Below are 18,470 nucleotides of genomic sequence, written 5' to 3'. Positions count from 1 at the left end.
ACGAGATGTCTTTGTATAGGAAGCAATATTAAATAGATTAATTTAATATACAGAGCATTTTGTTACCAGGGGGCATATGTATCTCTTGCTTGTAATGTTCTTATTAGTTCTCTAGTTATGGATTATATGCATATACAACTTTCTGACCTCTACTGAACATGTCTCTTACAAATAGAAAGGAGCATCTTTAGAGATATTTACGGCTCGCGCGGCAGCAGAGTTTTTTTTCCGGTCAGCACCATGGACAGCGTCACATCAGACACTGTCACAAAAACGAACTGTTTTACTTTTAAGATTTAAGATTTGTTACACTTTCTGAAAAGTATAATTAAGAGATTTACATATATAAATGTTAGTACTAATCGAAGAATCCTCTTTTGACACAACTTTGGTACTTTTCCCATTCTTCCTCTCCCATCTAGATTCCTTCATAAGACACATAGTCACACACATAACATACACAACCACTCTACACAGCTTCAAAGTGCCAGAATATAAACATAAGATGAGTGCACACATTTCCGGTCTGCTGACGTCAGTGCCAGAGTCACTCAGTTGAGCTTGCATAAGCCACACTGTGCTCCGTTCCGTCCATATCCTGTGTCTGAGTCATAGATAATCGGCATGGAAATCAATAATACCAAACACAACAATTGGACTATGTAACAGCCAGTCTGGCCACACAGAGCCTCGGGCCACTGACAGGAAAGGCAATGCTACTGTGGGCACTGTGTCATAGTATATAATCAGATTTTGGCTAATGGCTGTGTAGTGCACCACAGATATATGCGAGGGGACTGTAAAGAGCACTTCAAAGCTTGCTTTCCTCAGCACTTCACACCTTGATTTGTTTACATAATGCAATCATAGATGACATTTCATTGTTGGTCAAAGGGGAACATCGTGGTGTTTTTCTCACTCTGCACGCCCCCCCCCTTTCCCTCATCGTGTTTCTTATTCTGCAGCCTCATTTAACGTCCACTCTGTATCTACCACACAGTCAGTGCATCAATACCTTGGCTCTAGACTGCTTACTGCTAAAACTCCTCCAAAGTACAGTAACAGTCTACAGTCATGGCTACTGACGTCTGGCAAACCTCTGCTGATGAAATGCATCCATGTGACAGTAAGAGTGGAGAGGAGAGGGACGGATCTGCCGTACTGTATGAAGTTTCCTCTCGGAGCCCAGCACTACTGAAGGCTGCATCACCAACATCATCAAACCACCACTGAGGACGTCAGTGAGTACCACAGCCAATCATATTTCTCCTGCTGTCTCCATGGTGACCGTGGCATTAGATTGTTACTGTAGCAACAGCACCACTGGTAACAGTCTACAGCCATGGTCGCTAGGGGGCAAAAACACACATCTGAACCAGAGTGGTGCAAAAGAGTAAGAATCAGAAAGAGGAAAGTGAGCACATCAATGTGAAGAAAAAATGCAGCAAATGAGTTTTAATTTCATTAATAATGTAAGAATGTAACTAAAGCATATTCTACAGAAGTTGATACTCAGTTAATCATTTATGTAGTTCTGTAGATTCAAAGAGTAGTTAACAAATAAACTGAAATATGGTGTACAGGATGTACAAAATAAGTGAAACTAATACAAAGCAAATAGTCTGGCTGCATAAATATAACATAACTGAACTCTTTGAAGCTGACAATAATTTAAATGCACAGTAGGAGGAATCCTTGCATGTCAGAGATGTTATCCTTGAGTATTTGAACATCTTATTTATTTTTATTTTTTAATAATGTCCTGCTGTACATTTTAGAAGACGTATGACAGTATTGCATATCATGGAGGAGGGACTAGTCTTTGACATGTCGTTTAAAGTCCCATGCTTTTGAAGGTTGGCCAGAAAAGCAGTGTCAGGCAAAGGCTGTCCAGTCCTGATGAAAACACTCGGGCCAGGAGAAGAGCTCAGGGAACAAACCTGACACTGGATATACTAAAGACTAAAACAAGGTAAGTCAACTTCTTAACAAGGTTTTGGGATGATGAATTGTAATGTATCAATTGATATCAATAAACAGATTAATCATGATTCAATGAGACTTTGTATCTTTGTTGGTGATTTGAATTGTTGTTTTGAACAATAAAGCAAAAACTAGGGTGAGCCACGAAGCTTTAAGCATGTGTTCAATGTCTTGCTCAAGGACACTTCAGCAGCTTGGCCGACATCGATTTGTGCTGGTTAACAAAAGACTTTGAATAATACATCACACAAATCCAAACTTCCTCCCGAGGCTGTACTTATTCTCCGGGTGAGGCGGCCTTATAGATGATTTTTCCATGTTCTCTGCACTGTAACATTCACATGCGGAGCTCCTTTCCAGCAGCACATGCACTCTATCATGTAACTGGCCCACAGCTGGGTCTGATACACATTCAGTTCATTTCCATGATTCACTTGGTAACTATTGCTGTTTGTCTCTTACTCAGCAACACATTACATGAGGTAAATCATGAAGGTTCGTGATAGGGGGAAATGTAGCATGAGCAACAAAGCATATTTCTGTGTGCAGATGTGGAAATATTATAGACAAAAGTTCAAGCTGTTAATCGAGTGGCACAACAAGTAGGACTAATGACAGGTCAATGACATGAGACGGGGCACACGTTCTTTGATGGATTCTTCTCAAGTAGCTTGGATGCACTTCGAACATGTCACAATGGAAAACGCTCTACTTAACACAATTGGCTCAATTGTATCAGAAACGTTGAACTCGGGTTGGGTTAAACTGTAAAGAAATATATTCTGAATAGTAATAACCTCATCTAAAGAATATCTGTCCCTGACATTAACATGAATATGGTTCATCTATCCTTCTTTTAAACTCAAGCATACGTGAAGAGACAATTGTATTATGTACATCTTGAACATATTGATATACAATTCCTACCTCACTGTAAAGACCTGTTGCCCTGAGAGGCATCTTTTATGTTGTGGCAGTTAGGAGGGATTCATCAGGGAGGGAGAGCAAAGTAGTGACAAGGTGAGGTGTATCTCCTCTACCTGAGACGATAGAGAACAAACTAGAAGTGCATGAAATATCACACACAGTAGGAAGGATTCAGCATGTTTCAAATATATTTGTATGGTTTTACTCTCACAATAAATGATGTAGTTACAGCTTGATGAAGTAATGTTAATAAGTCCCAATAATCAATGAGCTCATCAGGACTTCATTAGAAACTATCATGATGAATATTAATTATATTTAATGAACCAATAGCAACTTTATGATCATAACAGATCAGTACACCACTAGTACGGCATTAGATAAGTCAAGGGAAGCTTTTGGAACGTTACCTCGTGTATATCTACGGCTTATGTTAAGTGAAATGTTAAACATAATGATATTAATATATATTCTAACATTAACGCTATGATGTTGCAATAATATGGGAATAATCAGAAATAATATAAAAAGATAAATATTATGACTATAGTTCAAATGTAGGGCTTTGAACGTTTTTTAGATGCGCCTCGTATGTAAAGTAACAAATAGTGCCTTCTGTGTGAATGTGCATTCGGACCACTGTCTTACTCATTCTTCACAATAACATTACGATGTGATGATACAAAAACAATGACTGATAATCACTTGAGTATTCTTAGTTATTACTGGGAAGGCCCCCATTAGCTCATTAATGACAGACATGATTATTGAAACATGTAAGCACATTTATATTAATATTCACATCCAGATGTCTTATTATCAGCTAACAATAGTAGTAAGTTCCTCAAAGGATGTGCAGTCATTTGTGAAGAGCCATGTGTCCACCAGTGTCAATGTCATCCATGTTTTAACCAACTTAAGTTTAACAGCTGCTTTGCTACTAAGCTTCATAACAATGAGTCATGGGTCTCTGCTTCAAATAGTGAATTACACTAAACTAATGATATTAGAATGTATCATTTAGAGAGGGTCTGTATTACTATCAGTCATATCAAGGAGCTGATCATTAGCATGATTTATTCTTTTACTAATAGCTTTAATGAACAATATATCGTCCGTACAGGACTTAGTAACTGATGATCCCTTGGTTTTGGATAATAAAAGGTTGCAGAGCAGAAGTTTAGTTGGTATTCACATTGAAATGATCTGCCTGATTTGTTAAGACATTCCAGTCGATACAAAGTGAGTATTGATTTTGCTTGTTGTCATGTCAATAATCATTAGTTAGTTTGTGTAAGACTAGAGTGTAGAAGGGCTCTCGAACTACTGATAGAGCAACAAAGGAAAACCAGTAATCACATGCGCCGTTACACTAGACAGAGTATAAAAGGACTTCAACAATGAGTGACTGAAGATCACAGCGTGCCAGGAAAACGCTCACCATCCATGGCTGGAAGAAGGTGACTTTGTGACAGCCCTGTGCTGGGGCGGCTGTTGGCCGGATGATCAGGGACATGCTGACCTCCTACGCACAATTAGTCATCTCTTTACACCACTTATTCAACCTTCTAGCAACTTTCCTTCACATTGCTGTTTGGCCGCCCAGGCATCTTCTCTCCCACTCACACACACAGTCAGCAGCCTCTGAACATAATCATTTGTTGTTCAAATCTCCACAAGGGATGCAGATCAAGGGGTTGTTACGCACAGAGCTGCTGATTTCCACAAGGGGGATAGTGTTGAATTTAAACCAAATCAAAGAAACAATTGGAATTAAATGTATTTAAACATGAATACAACAGGCTGTCCTAGATCTGTCTAATTCCCCTTTTACATATTCTAAAGTATAAAGACCACATTTACTCTCTTTCTTGTATTTCAGACCTGATGCTTAGCAGCAAAGCTCAGAGGTCTGTCGACCGTGTTGTTCACTCAAGAGCAAGCTGCTTTTGGAGTTACACATGCTGTAAAATGTGTGCTAAAACCTGCTTTTTCTTCATCATGCCTCTTCAAAAAAAAAAAAATGTTCAGCAAAAAGGTGCAGGAACAGCTTGCACACAGACATGGGCTCTTCTACCAATGCCCTTCTTCTGAAATTGCACATGCAGTGTCACATCAAACAGCCATTATTATCACCATAGCACACCCACATGAAATCCAATGTGTCTTTGCAGAGTTGAACCAGAGCAGTGTTCTCCTGATGTCATTTCTGTTAGGTTTTAATGTAATCCAGGGGGAAAACAGAGAGAAGAAGAGCGTCAGTCACACATGTGGCTTTCTGAAATCACACACGCTGCCTAAATAAACTGTTGGGAAGAAAAACATGAAAAAACAAACTCGCAAAACAAATATCCTCCTCTTCTGTTTATTTGTGTTGTCGTGCCATGAGTCATAAAATATATTTGAAAATGTTTGTCTTTCCACCCCTGCCTGGTTTCCTTTTTGAAAAGAAAATGCATTAATAATAAAAAGAAAAACATATGGTAAACAAATCAACTCTATGATAAGGAAGACTGGAATAATGCATTTGCTCAGGATAAAGGAGAAGTTGCCCGACATGCGGGAAGGAGCAGACGAGGACATGGAGAGACCGGCGCTTAGCTGCTCAGGGAAATAAACAACACAATACATTTGTGGTGCGGACACATTGTATTCGCTCTCAGGTACCAGACAAAGACACAGAAAAACACATTGACCCAGACAAAAAGTTCATATTTACTGAAAATGTGTTATGTCAACTAACACATCCGGATACTGGATGATGTGAGGTTGGTTAGGGTGCAATGCATTCACTGTTAGCTCTTGAGTCATGTGACATATCGTTGTGGTTTACACACACAAGTGCTGGGGCACCCATAAGAACCAACCATACTGTAGGTAAGGTAAGGTAGGTTTATTTATATAGCACATTTTCAGACACAGAGGCAATTCAAAGTGCTTTACATCATCATTAACACTTAACAAGAAGACAACAGAAAGGAACACAATAAATAAACATAATGGAATAACAGATGCATAAAAGAGATACAGAATAGTTTAAAAACAACATTGTAAATACGGTAGGTGCTAAAACAAGTTAAAAGACTTCTGGGTAAGCAGATGAAAAAAGTAGTGTTTTTAGCCGCGACTTAAAAGAACTCAGCGTTGGTGAAGACCTCAGGTTTTCTGGAAGTTTGTTCCATCTGTGGGGACCATATCATGTTCTCTTGACATTATGCATTGAGAGCAGGCAGGGTGCAGGGGAGAAGGGAAGAGATGGGATGCCAAGGAGGACGAAAGAGTGTGAAACTAATTCCTGCCACATCTGGAAAGAATCCCACAAACCAGTTACAGATGTATATGCTTGGTTCATGCACCCTGCCTACTACCACTCTCTCTGCCATGCCCAGCACAGCCTTTCCACAGTGAAACGTGTGGGACTTTAATGCCTTACAGGATTGCAAACTGCTTCTCAAACAGCGCCATCTAGTGGTAGCTGCCTGCATTGATGGTGGTGAATCAGAAAGGAGATATGGCATCACTCACACAGCCATCTGGCCGAGGGAAACAGCTCTGTGGAATCAGAGCCTCATTCATTATTATTTTTTTTTGCCTCATTAACTTTCTGGTCCAAATCCTTTTTATTTGTTGATCCAGGAGCCATAGCAAGTAACCACAATATGCTTTGAACGAGTTCCATCAAACTGCTCAGAAATGCACTTTTATTGAACCATTTTGCTTTCTTTATTTTCTGCATGCAGGGTTAGTTAGCAAATATATTCCACTTTGTGCTCTATGAGGAGCAATTATGAGAATATTAATTACCTACGTGTCCGCTACTAAACAACAACAGAACTGCAGCACGCTGACAGTAGGTGAGGATGAGTCACATGACACAACATCAGCATCGGACTGCAATTACAAACACATCAATTATATTCAGAGGCATCTCACAGGCACACTAAAAAAAACGTGATCTTGTAATCTATCCAAAGGAGAAATTGAATACATGAACATACATATACATGAACTGCATGTAGTGTAATGTGAATAAACATTTGGTAGGGCTGTATTTCAACATGGATCTATGAAAAAGGGCTTGTTGGCAAGGTAACAATCAATGGGGAAATAAATAAACAATACGATAGGAATGAGAGCGAGATGTTCAGATAATATTTACAGTACACCCAAAAACGGATTATATTCAGTCTGATCTTTGCTACTTTCAAAATGATTATGAATGATTAACCAAAAATAAATTAAATAAATATGTATGTGAACACATTTCATACATAGGATATTATATTACAGCAGTATGCAATACATTGTCCAGACCTCTGGTAGTGTTCTCTAATATTTTAAGCAATATAATAAGGCCCTATTTCACTTTAATTACGACGATTTTAATACCCTTTAATATAGTATTTGTCTAATAAATAAGTCCAAACCTGTCACACTAAATTAAAGTCTTGCCAGCTAGGACATTTTCTGAAACATATCCTCATTCACTCACGTTCAAATGAAAAAGTAATTCATATTTGAAGAATAACAAATCATGCAATTTACAATGAGAGGAGAGGATTTCATAAACTCTCCCCTCTTTCCCCCTGGTGGAGTGTGCCAACAAATAAATCAAACATCAACAAGACAGCTCTGCCGCCCGATAATGTATTCTTGGCTGCATCACACACACTATCGTAGCAAATAGTGAGCGCTTCAAAATAACAACCACTAGTGAGACCCATCATGAGACAGACATCTGGCGGGACCGGCTGCATAGTGCTGGCCTCTGTTGCCAAGGAGATACTATGGTGGACAGTAGAGGGGGGGGGGGGGGGGGTATGACGAGAGACACCTAGTTGTCGTCAAATAAAACTCACAGAAGATCATACTCACCTCAGACAACGTGCTGCATTCTGGGGGAGATTTACAAGTTCTCGGGATCATCCGGACCCGAGGAGCGCTGCTGTCAATCACTTTCTGCTGTTGCAGCCCGACAGCAATAGAGGGTTTATTTATTTATTGACAGAATACTCCTTAAATAAGTAATGAGGATGGAGAGCAGTCGTGACTAGCACTGCGCATGCTTTAAAAAACAGACCGATCGCTTCGGTATGGCTTTGCGTTTATCAAAAACACTCACACGGGAAGCAAGGTTACATTTCAGATTTATTGTTTCAGAGTTTGAAAAAGCAGGACAGGGAAACAAGGTCATGCCATCACACTTTCCTACACACATTAAATATAGTGAAAAGTCACATTTTGTACATCAAATAAAGTGCTTCATACAATATGTCTATGACTATCTTTGAAGCATAGCGTTAAGGGAAACTTTGAAGTGTCTGATATATACTGTGCTTTATACAAGGACATGTGAATAGCATTTGACTAAACCCTCCCACATTAACGCTGTGATTCCATATAAGAAACTCAAGGTCATCTTGCGCGCTCTCTCTCTGACAATTACAGAAAGGCCCACATATTTCCCCTGATTGTGCAGGAAGAAAAGCACTTTCTTTGGCACAGCAGAGAGCAGCTCCTTCATGAGAATGTGACTCACATGAAGGAGCCTGGCCTCAAACAAACAAGCAGTTCTCTGTGTCACTTGTGTTGAGCTCGAAACACGTGCAGAAAACGTGAATAAGAGCAATGAATTTGGTTTGGTCTGCTGTGCTGTAAAATGAGGGATTATTTATGGCTGGTAATCCATTCGAGGAGTGGCTGAGGGCTTCTCTGGCTCTGCTTGCTGATAGTCTGTCTGGACAAATACCCACTCTCCTCTTCTGATTTGACCTCCCTCCAGCCATGAGCAGAGGCGCCGACAGGCACGAAACCAGTCAAAGGCCGAGCTCATTCCCCTTGACAGCCACACGGGGCGCACTGGCCCTGCTTACACTGCTCTGTAGAAAGGACTGGCTCCAAGGCTTGTTTCTGCAGGAAGTGGCAAAGCATTAACACTTGGAACAATGACAGCACCGTCCTTAGACACATGAGTGGCAATATGGCTTCTGCAGGGTCACATTGCAAAACAAATCTACAGCACATCTTACTGTTTTTTCAATAAATGATCAAGGTCAAGGTCACAGCCACGCCTTTAAGAGAGATGTTCAGATTCATGTCCTGCTGCCATTGCGCCACTGGGTGTCAGTGTGGTGACATGTTGATACAAGTCTCCAAACACATGCTGTGTGGTGCTGTTCTTCACCCTCCCCTGCTGCATTTTCATCCGTCATTCACGCTTTTATCTTCCACCCCTGCTCACCTGAGTCTGTCTGCGCGGGGGCCGCACAGGTTGGTTGTTCGGGTGGTTGGGCGTCCACGGGCCCTGGCTCTGATTGGAGTAGAAATCCATGGGGTAGACTTCTTTCCAGGAAGCCTCCTGTAGAGCCACAGCTGCCTGAGAGAGAGTGAGACGGATAATTACAATGACTGTGAAAATGAAAAAGAACAAGGAGCTGTAAAAGTGAAACATATCCCACTTGAATGAAAGTACACAATTCTGCTGTTTCTTTCCTTCCTGTTATCTATGAGTTCATTTGCAGTTTTTGGGCAAAGCAGCTGCAGGAAACCACACAGCGGTGAGTCGTCGCAACAGACAAGACAGGTGTCATAATATTAAGCTTGGATAACAGGCGGAGTTGTCATGTTATCCCTATGCAGCTGCACTGCATGACACAACAGCTGTTAGAGGGGAGCAACAGCAGCACAGGCATGACAGTGCAGTGACATACGTGCAGGCTGCTCCATATGGAAGACAAGTGACTGGGAATATTGATTTTGAATGAAACAATGAGCAGCTGAATGCCTGAACAGATGAATAAACAAGCGTGCTGAATGAACAGACAAATCGTTTGATTGTTCATTTACTCATCCTATCAACTTCTCATTCATCTTCTAAACTAGTGAGATCTTCAGCTTCACACAAATAGGTATCATTTGAAAATCGCTATTCTAATGGCACACAATTCATCACTGTGTCTGTGTGTAGTGACTGTGGTTTATTTTTGTTAGAATGGTGTCACCATCACTGACAAGGTGGTCATCTCCTTTATCCTGGCTGCTTCCTTAAATATTGAAACTCACCTCAAACATGCTTTTTTTTCATCTTTATATGAATAGATACAATACATCTTGAAACCAAAAGCAGTAGAGATAGAGACATTGTTTTCTCAATTAAGTGTGTGGAGATTTGTTAACGGCACACTACGTATGTTGGTGTATATGCAGAGCAGTGTAAAATGTAGCTGATGTATGTGTCTTTGAGGAATAACAACATAATAACACAACTTTCCCTCTTCATATCCAGCTATTAAAAGCGGCTAAACTAAATTCCACTACTAGGATCAATCTTTCAGCACATTTGTTTTGCCTTTCCTTTTCCCAAACAGTCTCCTCTGCCCTTATTCCACTCCTCTAATTTCTTTAGCTTTTACCCACTGCTCTCCTCCTCTCCCCGCTCACTCTCTGAGAAAGCTAGCTTCTCTTGCTAATCCCTGCTCTGACAGAAGAGCCAAGTGTGTCTTATTGACTATAAATATAACATGAGACGCACTGAAAATAAATGCTGCTGCCCCCCCCCCCCTCACCCTCCACTTGCTCTCTCCATCTTGTCCCTCTTTATCTTCATTGGAAATGCCACAGTGAAAAGCACAGTGTACTGAGACGTATACCACTCATAGGTATGAGATAGGGGTGAATTAAGAATGATCATAAGCACACATAAGCACACAGACACAAGTGCAACTGCAAATGATTGAAATGCACAGACATTGTTCCCAAAAAAGCTTGAAGGAAGAGAAAAAGCCAGCTCTCACAAAAAAGGCTTATGGAAACAGATTGCTGCTTTCCTCATTACAGCGGGGCACATTTCAGACTCTGCAAAGCAACAACACAATAATCATCACTTTTTCTTCTTAGGTGAATGCTTACATTATTCAAAATGGCCTCATTTTGAAAAGTATGTGAAGCGCGAAGATGTGTAGTCATAGAAAAACAGCAACCATTTCAGATCACGGCAATTCCCCTGGCGACCATTTCACAAGGATTCAAATCAGTGGCATGTCTTTGAGGGAAAAATCATGAAATTAATAAATAATCAAATGCTAAGCAGCCGAGTCACATAATGGCACATAACTGCCAAACCCATCACAAAGTGGCTGCAGCAGCTGGAGCGGCACACCAACAAACGGTCGCTCTGAAATGGTTCTTATGGGTTACTGTCCGATTTATCTCTCCCCCCTTAGAACAACACGACAGCTGCAGGGGTGGGTGGGGGGGGGGGGGGGGGGGGGTGTGTGTGGTCCCGTGTCCAGTAGGGGGGGCTAGTCTTCTGCTGATGCTGTTTTTACGTGTGGCTTTGCATTGTGGAGCACTGATAGAGGGAGGGAAAGGAGGAAGAAGAGCAGCAGGCGCAGATCCTCCAGCACATCAGGCCTTGATAAATCACACACAAATTCACAAACCCTTCTCTGCACTTAATGTTGTTTCAGTTTCCTTATCTTCGGGGCTTTGATGAAGGCTTCAGCGGGGTATGTCAGGGGGTCTGTGTACGGGCTGGAGGGTCTGCGTGTGTGTGTGTGTGTGTGCATTCTATGAGCCTTCTCTGAAAAGTGAGTGACAGCTGTGATTTTGCTGAGAGACTTCAAGGTGCATGTTGTTTACCTCGTATGGAGACAGCAGGGGCTTGGAGAAGGCCGAGCCCCAGTCGATAGAAAGGCGCGGACAAGCGATCTGGATCCACCTGTAGGGCAGAAGAGGTACACATTTGTGTTTTGAATGAACATCCATCAGTGAGTGCAAATGTGTGTGTAAAACAGAAGCAGTCCGAAAAGGGCGTGAGCCGGCGATCCTATTGGACAGGCAGGGCACATCTGTGAGTGCTCGCTGCGTGTGGATACGTGATGCAGGGAGCCTCCCTCCACCGGATCTCCAGCATCTGTTACAGAGATCTGTCCTGATTTGCAAGGGTTAGACAGCCAAGCTACACAGTCTGAATGCATAGCCAGCAAGAGGGGAGGCTGAGAGAGAGAGGCGGGAGTGAGGTGGTGGTGGAGAAGGAGGAGAAAGGGAGGAGGGGGGGACTGGTTGCAGGAGGCATAAACAGAAAAACAGAGACAGAAGTGAACAGAGGTGAAAAGAGGAGAAAAGGCAGTGAATGAAAAGGAGGGAGGGGTTAGGTAAGTGTGAATAAAAAAGCAGCACCAGCCCGGTCTCCACGGAGGTAGCCTACATAGGCAGGCAGACAGGGTGGTGGTGGGGGGGGGGGTGTGAATGGGGGCTGTGTATGAAAGAGATGGGACGAGGAAAAAGAGGAGGACACAGATATACAGAGATAGGGAGCGATGAAGAATAAAAACAGAAGGAAGGGGGGTTGAAAAGGCACAAGGAGAGAAGAGAGGAGGGAGATTGGCAGCGAGAAACGTGTTTACTGTGGAAGATGCACGAGAGAGGGATAAGGAGGATGTAAACAGCTGGAGGGGAAAATGAACAATGCGAAAACGGAGACGGAGAGGAACAGCCGGGGCTAAGGGGGGGTTAGCTTTCACAGATCAATGCTATCCTCAGCTCCATCTCCACTCAGGGAGATGACCCTACCTCGTCCCTAATCTTACTGATTGAGCTCCATCAGAAATGGATTGCAGTTCATATACTGTAGAAGCCCAGGAGAAAATGTTAGATCTTGGTAAATGTCAAAAGCAATAGATCCGTTTGAGGATAGGCGAAGGGGTATAGTACAGCAGCATATGGAAAGCAATGAAAATATGCTTGAATACTTACACTCAAAATCCCCATCTGTCTATTCCAGTGACGTGCGGTGAGGTTCATGGCTGGTGAGGCACTGACTCTTTCAGAGTCAGATTTACAAATATTATAGCCTATTTTGACCTTAATCAAAATATTCTGTTATTTTCAAAAGCTTTTTTAGTCTGATGCTATGATTAACTTTAAACAGACCGATCAACAAAAGGATACCCAAAATCTAAATATTGGATTGTTCTTTCTTAGTAAGATCCCATTTTCATTACAGTTGTGGTCTTACAGTACCTTGACTTGAAGATGAAGTCCATGCTATCCTTCTGGACAACAATCTCTATTACTGTTTTGTAAAAGTCCTCCGTATCTTCCTGTAGTTTCAAAAGTCTAGTTTGTTGTTTGCGGTAGAATAACAGTAGCAACAAGAACCTGTGGGCTCACGTGCGCCCCCTTCAGTGCGGCAGAGGTTATGGCTGCCTCCCCTGGTGCTTTTTCATTGCCGATGAGACCAGCGAGCCTAAATATCATATATACGTGAAATAAGTTATTTAGAGACTATGGATGGCGAGGATAAATGTAATAAAGGGATCTACAAACATTACATTGGTGACCTACAGTGAGATGGGAACAGGCATGCGCTTAGGGCCCGCTTTCCAGCCAGTTTCTGTGGGGTGACGCATTCTGAGGTGAGGCAGATCTCATCTGTGCCTCACCTCAGCCCACAGTAAATGGCTTGAGCGCGCTCACAAAATAAGTGGCCCCGCTAAATTAGTGCCCGCGCTCCAGCAAGTTACTGTGGGCTTACGTGAGGCAGTGCTCGTCCCTGCCTCACTTCTCATCGCTCCCGTAGCGGAGCTCGGCAAATTTGCTGATTTTGACTATAAAATGCAATTGGAATCATACAGAAATCACATTTACACAAGATCAGTGGAGACATTTTATTATTATTATTATTTAGTTTTTCTTTAATTGTTTTTCCGTTACATTGGAGTATGGCAGGTGAGGCTCTGCCTCCCCTGCCTCCACTGACTGCACGTCGCTGGTCTATTCTTCATTTTCCAACTTTTCCACAATTTTCCAACTGCAGAATTGATTGCACCGCTGACTCTCGCTCCCCTCTGCTTTCTGTCACAGAAATATTCCACCCCCCCTGGACATAAGCATGCCATTTACTCGTCTTCAAATAAAACGTATCTCGCCAAAAGTGTGAATTATTATTCATCCTTCTAATTTGAGAGGAAAACTGAGTCAGAGACATGTGCACCAATCTCCTCACACGTGACAAGTTGAGATGGAGAAGTGGAATCTGACCGGTGAACTTGAAATCTATCAGCACCTTTTCATAACCTGAACCCTTTTAAAGGTCACCTATTATGCAAAATCCACTTGTTCATGTCTTTTATACATAAACATGTGTCCCCTCTGTGTAAAGAGATTCTGAAAGTTTCAGGAACAAAGATTCACTCACTTTTTGTCCTGATCCATTTATATAAAAACCTGTCTGAAAATGAGCTGATCAGATTTTGGACACTTTATGATTTCATAATGATTTTTTGGCTTGTGTAACCATTAGCCAATCACCCACCTTATCACCTGAATCTCCTCCTAGAGTACAGTGTGTTCTTTTTAACCAAATATCTCTCAGAGGGGCGTGGGGACTGGCTCCTTATTTTCATCTAAAGTAACAGACACAGAATCAGCACTTTTGAAACAGGGCTGAAACAGAGGGGATTATGGGATGCTACAATGATCTGTTTGGTATTTCAGCCAAACATTTCAGAGACACGTTTTGTATATATCTGAGACCTATAATATATTGATGAAAAACAGTATAATAGGGGACCTTTGAGAGCCAAACACTGCACATGTATCAAAAACAGCTTCTCAAAAAAAGAAAAATGTTGCAGCTGCCATTTGTGACTGCACATAATGTGAGCAGACGAGTGTTTACACTTGTGCTGTATGTATAGTGTGTCTATGTGTGGCTGTAAAGAACATATGCTTAAAAGAGAGAGGGTGACTAATAAAGCAAAGCAAGACTCTAAACTCAACACTTAATCCTTGAGGATTGAGGGTCTGAGAGAAAACTAAGACAGAAAGCATGAAAGGGAAGGCAGAGAGGATTCCTCCTAAGAAGCAGAAAGCTGACTGTTCTAATATTAGCACAGAGACTGACTGAATAGTGCAGTTCAGTAAAATGCATGGAGCCATGCCAGGTACTGCCCTCCAGAACGTTGTCCAAATTGTATTTCCAGCCCTTACCTGGCCTTCAATTTAGCCGGCACAGTACAGATCCCCAAATCATGGGGTGCATTGGAACAAAGAGAGAGCTGGAGGAAAGAGATACACAGACAAAGGAAAAATGTGGGCTTTTATATCTGGCAGTGGAGCCTTGTTTCACAACTTATTCCCAGCGAAGATTAACAGATATAAGCAACTCATGAATAGGACTTTGAGTTTTCTCTACAGGATCTGTTTTTTTTGTTGTTGCATAAAATAAATCCCTTAGACACTAGACGTAGAAGAATGGCTAGAGCAGGATGCAGTTCTGGTGCTGCGATATATAAAAGTAAGGCTGTGACATTTAGCACTGCTTTGCTTCGTGAGCTGCATCCCTGGCCTCACTGCATTGCCTGCTGTGGCCCATTACACCCTGACACTGTTAGGAAGACCTCCACCTGCATGGCTTCACTTCAACTACACTCACAGTTTTGACCCGCCAAAAGCAGGAACAATTAACCTGCGCTGCGGTACTGTGTAAAATGCTCACCTTTTAATGACGGTGCACCTAATTAAATTAGAACAAAGAATTTCATTTGAATGAAGTCAACAATTCAAATTGGAGCAGAAAGATAAAAGACTGCAATGCACTGGGTGGCATTTGAAGTCTAGTTGAGATAAGTGTGTGGGGTGTACAGATATATGTACTATAGTTTAAAACCTGCTCGGGGACAGCCTAATTACACACTTAAGAGCATATGCTAATGCTGTCTCTGTTTATATGAGTGAGTATGTGTGTCTAATGACAGAGAAAGCCTGGGGGTGGACTCTGTGCCGTGCGCTGTGTTGGCTGGTGCTGAGCACTAATGTGTTCCTCTACCACCCTCCGTCTATCTCTCAATCGCCCCCTCTCTTCCTTCTATTAATCCTTCTAAACAGTCGGGTTCAAAACATTTTCCCCACACCTGGTGGTTTCTAATGTCTGGTTCAGAGTAATGCGGGATACCTGTGTTCTTCCAGATTTCTCTAAGGTGTGTGTGTGGGGTAGGAAACAACAAGAAAAAGAGGAATTTAAGAAAATACAATTTACTCTGTGATGTTTAATCTGAATAAACAGTGGTTCATGATGATTACAAAGTTATTAGTAAGTCATAGCTTCCAAAAATAAACCTTCAATTTCTACTTTCATCTCTTACCCAGAATATTTAAAGAACGCTTAAAGGTCCCATGACATGCTTTTCTGGTTATTACCCGTCCCCTTGTGTTATTAGCTTTTTCTGCATGTAAACGGTCTGCAGAGTCACAAACCCTCATAGTACACCCTGTAGCGAGTAAAACTAAAAACTAAAAAAGACCTGTCTATGCTGCCCCAGAACGCCTCGTTGGAGATTTCTCTTTTTCTTCCTGGGTACAGTGACGTGACCATACCCAAATGGAACCATTGGTCCAAATGGACCAATCCGTGGAGCTCCTCACACACACACACTCTCTCAGCAGCGAAACTGTGGCGCGCTTACACTGTAGGTGCGCCGCGTTTGGGGGTGCGGGTGCTAGTGGAGCCTCGCAGATGGGGGTGCTGCAGCCCCCTCAGCACCCCCCCTTCCTGCGTCCATTTGCGATGTCTCGCTGTCTCGCAGACCCCACGCAGCAAGCAGGAAATGAACCAACCAACGTCCCGCCAACACGGCACCCACACCCCACGCAGCATTCTCATCTGTTTGTCATTACTGGTGTCATTTTCTGGTTGCTAACAAACGCCATTGTAACACATAATCACTGATGTTCCGCTGTAACGGTGGTGGACTCATCAGAACAGAGTGGGCGAGCTGACCAATCAGAGCACAGTGGGCTCATAGGGAGGGGGGGCAGGAGCTCCAACAAGCCGTGTAGGACAGAGAGTGAATACACATACTATACAGAGATGCTGTATGAGAAACCAATGTGATTTTGGAACATTGAACAATGTAAATCTATTCTAGTAGACCTCAACAATGGAATTATGATCAGTAGAAATGGCCATGTCATGAGACCTTTAAAAACAACCAATGTTGTTTAACATTGACAAAGCAATGGCCTCATATAGAGCTGGAAATTGAACATTACTTTACCTTTTTAGCATCTATTGAAATATGGTTGTTCAGATTATTTTTATGATGTAAATAATAATATGGTAAATGTTCTTTTTTAGATATAGATTTTGATGACTGCATTTAAGAAAGTTTATATTTATATCTTTCCAACATGTCTTCATTTTAATCCTTTAATTTAAGTAGATATATGTGAGAAATTGTCAGAATTGTAGAGGAATTCTTGAGATATGGCCTTAAATGTTTTTTGTGAATTTAGACACAGTGACACAAATCTTTACCAAATGTAAAGACAATCCCTCCATGCATTATTTTAATATCAGGATCTGTAGGACGAACGTACCTACAGATCGATGCACAACCCGAGAACACATTGTCTCGGCAGTGGTTGTTGCAGGTGCTGAGGCATGAAAAGGGATTTGTATATACATGTTTATACTAGGGATGCTCCGATCGCCAATTTTGGGGCCGATCGCCGGAATCAGTATCGGCCGATACCGATCGCCTATCCGATCGAGTGGGTGGGGCCTATGGGGATCTTCCATTTAAAGTGATGTTTAAAACTCAGTTAATGGGGCTCATTCACTGGCGCTTCCACAAACAACAACAACCAACATAATTATTACATTCAAATGAAGTACATTATTCAAGTTTACATTAACTTGGGATAATAACATGGGAGAAATTAGCAGAAGCGCTCTCTTTTCCTCTCTCCCTGACAGCCTGTCAGTATCTCCTGCAGCTCACTGATCCAGTAATGAGTGACCAGACAGTGAAGAATACATATATTTATAACTAGTTTAGCTTGTTCCAGAGGTAGATAAAATAGCTAAGTGTGTTAGTTTAACATTTTAAAGTAAAATGCTTCAATCTGGTGCACTTTGAGCAGAATTACTAGAGACTAGATCGAGGGGGTACAACTCTAAACACCCATATGAAAAAGATCGGTTTACATTTTAATAATCAAATATTTATGTGAACATAACCAATAACCTACCATAGCCAATAACAAATACATGTAACGTATTTTATTTTTGTTGTTCATTCATATCTTATTTTACCTAGTTAACATTTATTTATTTATGCATCTTTTTAATATCTCCAGTTTTTAAACAATATTTTTGGTTTACTGTCCTATAGTATACATTGGAATGATTTCAAACCTGTTTATCCCAATAATTATAAAGGAGTGCCTTGGAAATATGTGTTTGAGACCACTGAGATAACTTGGACTAAAGTGAACTATCTAAACACTCAGAGTCCTTTACCTCACTGAGCTGTAGTTATCAGCCTCAATCCAACAACAATCCGCGGTACCGATGCACGCCCTCTCTCTCTCTCTCTCTCTCTCTCTCTCTCTCTCTCTCTCTCTCTCTCTCTGAGCTGCGGGCGCCTGATAAGTCAACATCCCCCACTTTCCTCACTTACAGCGCCCATCATACAGGGCACATGAAAAGTGTAACCGGGGTGAAAAGGGTGTTACATTTACTTAATTATGAATGTTGTTACATCAAGGCTGAA

General features: G+C 41.7%; 1 protein-coding gene across 1 annotated transcript in view; it reads right to left on the bottom strand.

The window, feature by feature from the left end:
* Positions 1-8,045: 8,045 nt before the first annotated feature.
* dph1 (diphthamide biosynthesis 1) overlaps positions 8,046-18,470 on the bottom strand; it is a 60,121-nt gene continuing 49,696 nt past the window's right edge. The window contains 3 exon segments of the mRNA XM_034113346.1: positions 8,046-8,820; positions 9,152-9,286; positions 11,551-11,629. Of these exon segments, the coding sequence (XP_033969237.1) occupies positions 8,740-8,820; positions 9,152-9,286; positions 11,551-11,629 (295 nt within the window). The 3' untranslated portion in view covers positions 8,046-8,739.

This window comes from Trematomus bernacchii, unplaced genomic scaffold (assembly GCF_902827165.1).
Source record: "Trematomus bernacchii unplaced genomic scaffold, fTreBer1.1, whole genome shotgun sequence".
NCBI lineage: Eukaryota > Metazoa > Chordata > Actinopteri > Perciformes > Nototheniidae > Trematomus > Trematomus bernacchii.
This window is presented reverse-complemented; position numbering and strand designations above follow the sequence as displayed.